At 37.8% G+C, this 7,431-nt stretch overlaps 1 protein-coding gene across 1 annotated transcript in view; it reads left to right on the forward strand.

Annotated features, from left to right (window-relative positions):
• Positions 1-7,431, forward strand: part of LOC107694981 (polyubiquitin-B-like) — a 22,114-nt gene that overhangs the window by 4,567 nt on the left and 10,116 nt on the right. Inside the window, exons 2-3 of the mRNA XM_016494734.1 lie at positions 3,758-3,897; positions 4,459-4,584. Of these exons, the coding sequence (XP_016350220.1) occupies positions 3,758-3,897; positions 4,459-4,584 (266 nt within the window). The remainder of the gene's footprint in view (positions 1-3,757; positions 3,898-4,458; positions 4,585-7,431) is intronic.

A 7,431-nucleotide genomic window follows, 5' to 3' on the forward strand; every position in this document is an offset into this window, starting at 1 on the left:
ATGTGTGTTCAGGCGCATTGCTGGCGCGTTGCTATTTTGAGGCAACTGAAATAGACTGTGCCATTGACCAACAAAAACCTGGTCTAAAATCAATGGCGTTAGTATAGGCGGGTCCACAGCGCGCATACACTCTGCTTATTACACACACAGGGATGCACAGCAGCACACAAACATGCCAAATGTTAAAAATTAAAGGATTGCAATGTAAAAGATTATTATATGAAATGCCTACATGAGACGCATTCTGTCTTTGCGCTTGCAAATTCCACTGTGTAAATAGCAAATCCGCCATGGCACGAGCGCAACTACCTCTTAAGCCTAGTTCACACTACTGGATTTTAAGCCTGATTTGCAAGTTAACGAGCTCGCCGACAGGTCCGACTGTGATTGGGGGAAAATCAGCGGGTGATCGGCACTGGGCAATCTTTATGTGTGAACTACACAACGACGCATCAAAGAGGCTCGCCGACAGCAAACAAATATCTAGCATGCTAAATATCAGGCCGACTCGACATCACGTGGTGTCAGGTGTGGTGACGAGCTACAGCTAATGAGAGCAAGGCATGGGTTCAGGACAGCGGAAGAAAAACAACAGCAGCAACACAGCTTAAAGGAAAGTCTGGACACAAGAAATGGAGCAAAATTTTTCATCGAGCAAACACCTTGCAGCGCTAATTTCTTCCTGACGTCCAACTCCTAGGTGTTGTGACGAGCTACAGCCAATGAGAGAGCAAGGCATGTGTTGAGGTCTCCGGAAGAAAAACAACAGCAGCAACATGGCTTAAAGAAAAGTTTGGAGCAAACTTTTTCATCGAGCAAACAGCTTGCAGCGCTAAATTCTTCCCGACATCCATTTTCAAATAACTCCTTTTTCACGTGTTGTTTCGCGTCATTCCCGTTCCAATTCTTGCGTGTGTTTTCGTGACAAAACGTGGTTTGTAGAGTCGTTGGGTGACAGTTGTTGTCATCTCGTGTAGTGTGTAACCCCCGGTTGCGGATCATTTACATGGTCACGTAGTGTGAACACCCCAACGACTTAAAGACAGACAATCCAGTCATGTAGTCTGAACAGCACAGCGATCTGCCAACGTTTAAAGTCGTGTAGTGTGAACTTGGCTTTAAAGGGAATGGGAGATGAGACTCTGATTGGTTTATTGCATGTTACGCCCAAGAAAACACCCATTACTCATTAAAGGTCACATATTATACACCTTTCTGGAGTTTTATTTTAGGTTTTGATGTCCTTAAGAATATATATTTGCAGTATAAGTACCAAAAAGCATCTAAATATATTTGTACAGCTCCTCTCTCAGGAGCTCTGCTTTGAACAGGTCGATTTTGGCCTGTCTAATTAATATTCACGAGCCTCTCTTCTGATTGGCCTGTTGTTTTTCTGAGTGACGTATGGCCAGGCCAACAACAGGTAACTAGGGTCATGAATGCTGTAGCCTGCTATGGCAAATAGAAAAATAGAAACACCTGTAATGATGGTCACTGCTGAGGGAAATGTTGTCCGGCCTTACATGTTTGAGCCGGACTCAGACCTCGAATCGGCGACGACAGGCGACAACTAACCACCTCATCAAATGCGCTTACAACAGGATGTTTCAGAATGGTAATTATACATTTTTTTCTTCCAAAAACCGAATGCAGTAATCTCTACGTAACTATTGCTTTCCTACTGATACAACACGTCAGCATCAAGTTAGCAACACGTTAGCATTGCATAACCGTTTACAAACTATAATTTCAGATTATGCTGGCTCCATAATGCAACATAAAATGTGTGAGAAGTTTACTTACAGGTTGTGGACATTACATAATGCCTGTTATATTACAGTAGGCCTACATAAAATTTCACTTACCACATAAAGAGAGATGACTGAGGAGATGGCGAATTGCAGAACCTGAGCACCACTGACAAACATCTAATCTTGTAAAATGTGTGGTAAGTACTGCCGCTCCATAGTATAAACAAAGTACGTGCGATCGCGAATCTCGAAAGTGAAAGTGAAACTAAAATCGTGCATTCAAAAGCAGTTTCAATGCCAGGCATAATAGCGGCTCCCTGCCTGATGCCCGCAATTTAAACAGTATAATTACCCAATGATATAACTGCGAGAGAAAATATTGAAATATATATTTTCCTCTCATCTCGTATTTATTAACTTTAGGGGTTCCGTAGTTCACATCATTTTCTTTCCCGAAACTCTGTATTTGGGATGCGGCTGGATTGTGGTGGTTATGAGGGGGAGGGGGGGATCATGATGCCGGCTCAACATCGTGGAGTCTATCAGTCTATCGGCCCAACCCTAGTTTGGAAGCCTGTGCAATGATGTAGTTTCCTGACATCCATCGACTGAGCAGCGTTTTCTCAACATGTTTCCGTGTTGTTGTTGCTCAGCAATGGCATGGATGTTATATGAGGCTAAAGTTTAGTTATGAAAAAAGAGAATTTTTTTTACTATAATATTTGATATTGGCATGGAAGTTTGTGGTTTTTGTACAAGTTCACTCTTAAAAATCAGCATCAGAATTAGCTTTATTCGCCAGGTTTGCGCAAACACACGAGAAATTTGTTGTGTGTTTTTTTTTAAGGTATATAAAGGTGCTTCACAATGCCATAGAAGAACCTTTCTGACTAAATGGTTCCATAAAGAACCTTTAACATCTGCAGAACCGTCCTGTTTGTGGCAAAATAAGTTTCTTCAGATTATAAAAAGGTATGTAAACACACACATACACAAAAAGAAAAACAAGTAGAATAGAAAAATAGAAAGCTAATGTTAGTTTTTTTTTTATAAAAAAGAAGATAAATAGATAAAGTAGAAGTAGAATAGAATAGAAAGTGCTAGAGTTAGAGGGTCAAATAAAGGTGGAACAGATGTGTTTTTAGTCGTTTCTTGAAGATGGTTAAGGACTCAGCTGCTGGGATTGAGTTGGGCAGATCATTCCACCAGGAGGGAACAGTTAATGAAAAAGTCCGTAAAAGTGATTTTGTGCCTCTTTGAGATGAACAATAATGCATCGTTCACTTGCAGAACGCAAACTTCTAGAGGCACATAAGTCTGAAGTAATGAATTTAGGTAAAGGGGTGCAGAGCCAGTGGTGGTTTTGTAATGATGCTAATGAAATTAAAGGCTAACACCTGTGTTGTGTAGGTATTCAGATACATCTGTTTTGATTGCATTTCAGTTTTTAGATCTGGAATGTATTCCTGTGTGGTATTAGTGTAGAAGTGCAGCAAACTGTCTTATTCAGCTGGTGTGAACTCAAGTTTATCAGTTTTGATTTGAGTATATATACATGTGACTTGCTCAGTAGCTTAATTGAGTTTTGATGTTTTTCATGTCTGAGTGAGGAAATAATTCAAACAAACTGAAAGAAATAGTCGTGAAATGTATTTTGTGCCACAGTTGAGATCCACATAGATTGTTGTGCGACTGAGTGCAGAGTTTTGAAAAACGGACCTATTGATAAATAAACCTTTAAATGACATACGGGAAACATATCGTTCATATACTGACGTTATAATGTTAAGATTCAGGTTTAATTTTTCTCTCCTCCTCTTTAATCGTAACGCTTACTTTCTGACTAGCTAACTCTAGCTGGTTATGTTGAGTTAAACATTCCCCTTTGACGCTTTATAGAAGCATATTAAAGTGAAAGTAAAACTGAACCGTTGCGTTTGTATTTCGGCCATCAAACGATTCTTGTTTCTTACCAGTTCATGGTCATTTTCTGCTAAAACATTCAGAATGGCGTTTCAGGTCCTCATCAACTTCGATGACATGAAGAATACACCATTAAATATCGTGGATTCATCTGAAGAGTTTAAGAAGACGACCGTCAAAGAACTGAAGGAACGATTCAGATTTAAGATTCCGGGAGCACCCGGTAGAGAAAATATTAATTACTTACTTTTCAAAATCACTCAAAGTGTGTGTGTGTGTGTGTGTGTGTGTGTGTGTGTTTCTTCTTCTTCTGTCGACATTTTAAAATAACATGACTGAAACACAAATTAAGCTTCAGAGTCATTTGTAATTATATATTAATACCTGTTTATAAACAGTAGGTCCATTTGTTTCATGGATTCAAGGGATTTTAGATTCAAGATTCAAGGTTCCCTTTCATGGGAACTTCGAACTGCGTCCTCTAGGGGTCGCTATGGGGAACGCCTCGTTGTGACCCGTGTCTGAAGCATACATTGAAAAAACGCCAACTCGTTGGCCGGCGACAGCCATGACGTCACTACCGGTGCGACTAAAGTATAAATAGGCACCGTTCCCTACTCAGGGAACCATGCTTACATAAGTAACCTGAGACGTTTTTATTTGTTACAAATATAGTTATAAACAGACTACAACTTGCAGTGAAATGCAAACCTGAAAGTGAAAGTTTAAATCACGCGACTTTTGACTTGTTCCTCATATGTTATTGATGTTTTTGTTTTATCAGACCCAGGCCACTTGAAGGTGTTTTTAGGAAATAATCATCTGGAAGACCATAAAACACTTGGCTCCTATAAAATTCAACATTTATCTGTTCTTATCTTTGTGATGAAAATGCCCATTGGAAAAGGAGGTATGACATGTTTTCTTATGCTCACACTTTGTCTAGACATTAAATCATGTCATTTATCATACCAGAAACAATTTGTTGTTTCAGAGCACCTTCACAGTAATAAACAGAAAATAAAAGAATCAATGATGCATACTTCATCAAATATGAGACAAATTCAAATTCAGCTGTAAAGCTGAAAATAACGTTTGATTCAGTTCAGTTCAATAAAAGTGTAAATGTTGCAAAATTTGCCAATTATGAAACAGTCAAATGAGCCATAAAGCGGCTTTTAGTCTTTCTAAGTTTTAGTCATTTTGTTGTTATGCTATTTTTAATAGTTTTTATTTTATTTATTTATTTTTTTTTTATTACATGGATATTTTAAAAAAAGACATCACAATTAATAAGGTCTTTCAAAGTATTTTTTATTTAAAGTAAGTGAACTAAATTAAACATTGACTAACACTTTCATATTGTAGCTAATTTAGCTTTTGTCTAGGGTGAAATTAACATTATATTGTATTGATGAATTGGTGAGCCATTTCTCAATACTTTTTCAAAAGTCGTTGTGCAGTAGTTCTTATCAAGTTTCAGTTTGGCACAGATGTTAAAGTAACATCAAAAATGCTGAAACACTAGCAAAAACTAGCAAAACACTAAAAATCTTGGCTCAAATCAAATGAGCACAGATTAAACAATGAGCTAAAAACGCTAATAACAGGCAGGATTGCTCAATGATTTAATATTTAAAATGTCTTTATAAAACCAGGATGACATTACTGTTAGAAGTCACTCCAGTAAATGTTACATGATTCAGATATTCAAACATTCTTACATTCATTTAAAGTGAGCTGGCGTTAAATGGGAAGAAGTTGAATCCCATGCAGGCAATCGCTATCAGTGGAATTTGCTTGCTGCCCAATGTGCCCTTTAGCACACACGGACCTAGGAGAGAGAAATGTTACATGATTCAAAATTTACATTACAGTGCAACATTATTCCTTAGTTTCTTCTTTTGTAATGATGCTTATGAAATTAAAGACTAACACCAGTGTTGTGTAAGTGTTCAGGTGTTTAAAGGGATAGTTCACCCAAAAATGAAAATGAAAATGAAAATCCAAGATGTAGGTGACTGTTTCTTCAGTAGAACACAAACGGAGATTTTTAACTCAAACCGTTGCAGTCTATCAGTCTTATAATGGAGGTGAATGGGAATCACGGCTTTGAGAGTCAAAAAAACATACACAAACAAAACCAAATTAAACCCTGCGGCTCGTGATGATACATTGATGTGTAAATACACTAAATGATTGGTCTGTGCAAGAAACTGAACAGTATTTATATTGTTTTTTACCTCTGATTTTCCCCGCAATGTCTGAACTGTCCTGAGCGCGTCCTCGACAGCCGGCGCGGTAGGCGGCGTCTTCTTGCTTTACGGTGGATCGCAGACATATAGGCAAGCAATTATTACTTGCCTATAAGGCCCTTAATGGGTTAGCTCCTGCGTTCCCAACTAGTCTTCTACCACGCTACAATCCATCACGCTCCCTAAGATCGCAAAACTCTGGACTTTTGGTAGTACCTAGGATAGCAAACTTTCAGTCTCTGTCTCATGTAAATCTCACGCCATGCTTGTGTTATGACAAACACTAAGTTAAGTCATATAAATATATTTTTATGAATTTATATCGTCTGCAGAAAGCGTAGGACCATAAAATGTTCATCCAATCAAATTGTTCGGCCCGAACATTACGATAGGCTGTCCAGCCTGCCTGTCAAATATGTATTTGCATACCTCTGCGCACCCTGTTTGCGCAGACATGACGTCATCAGCGCGTTCCAGCGAGAATGAAAATGCGCTGTTATTGTAATATTATGCGCTTTGTACTGTAATGTTTTCTCACTGGTGAATGAGGCATGAGGTAATCTGAAAGTGTTGCATTCATTTCTCCAACAGTATGGTCTCTCATCGTATCACAAGTTAGTCTCTGGTCTGTCGGAGCACGTTTGTGTGTTTTGAGGGAGGCGTGGCTTTGCAGAGGGATTATGCAGCGAGGGTGGAAAGAATAAAATGTAGCATCCCATTGGGTGACAATCATATAAACATTCATCGCGCTAGATAGAGTCAGTTTGCTGACAATTCTGGAATTTCGGTCAAATACATGCTTATTTCACTGTTTATAACATATAGAATATGCTTCAAATGATCGTTCATATACAGTATGTGACCCTGGACCACAAAACCAGTCATTGTGAAATTGAGATTTATACATCTTCTGAAAGCTCTACATTGATGTATGGTTTGTTAGGATAGGACAATATTTGGCTGAGATACAACTATTTTAAAATCTGGAATCTGAGGGTGCAAAAAAATCTAAATATTGAGAAAATCATCTTTAAAGTTGTCCAAATGAAGTTCTTAGCAATGCATATTACTAATCAAAAATTAAGTTTTGATATATTTACAGTAGGAAATGTACAAAATATCTTCATGGAACATGATCTTTACTTAATATCCTAATGATTTTTGGCATAAAATAAAAAAATATAATTTTGACCCATACAATGTATTGTTGGCTATTGCTACAAATATACCCTAGCGACTTAAGACTGCTTTTGTGCTCCAGGCTCACATATATTAATTTTAAAAAGTTAATATGTTACTTCTTTTTTTAATTTGTAATGATACTTGTATAAGTACACACAAGTGAATATTATTGAATGCAAGCAAATACTGAATTTAACCCAAGAAAAGTTTAGAATTGTGCTAAAACGGGCATTTAACTGCATTCAACAAAGGATTTTTATCCCCTTATATGTGCACTATATACATATGAATTGATATTGAATCGAGATCAAAATGCCCCC

Source organism: Sinocyclocheilus anshuiensis, unplaced genomic scaffold, assembly GCF_001515605.1.
Source record: "Sinocyclocheilus anshuiensis isolate Anshui unplaced genomic scaffold, SAMN03320099.WGS_v1.1 scaffold923, whole genome shotgun sequence".
Classification (NCBI taxonomy): Eukaryota; Metazoa; Chordata; class Actinopteri; order Cypriniformes; family Cyprinidae; genus Sinocyclocheilus; species Sinocyclocheilus anshuiensis.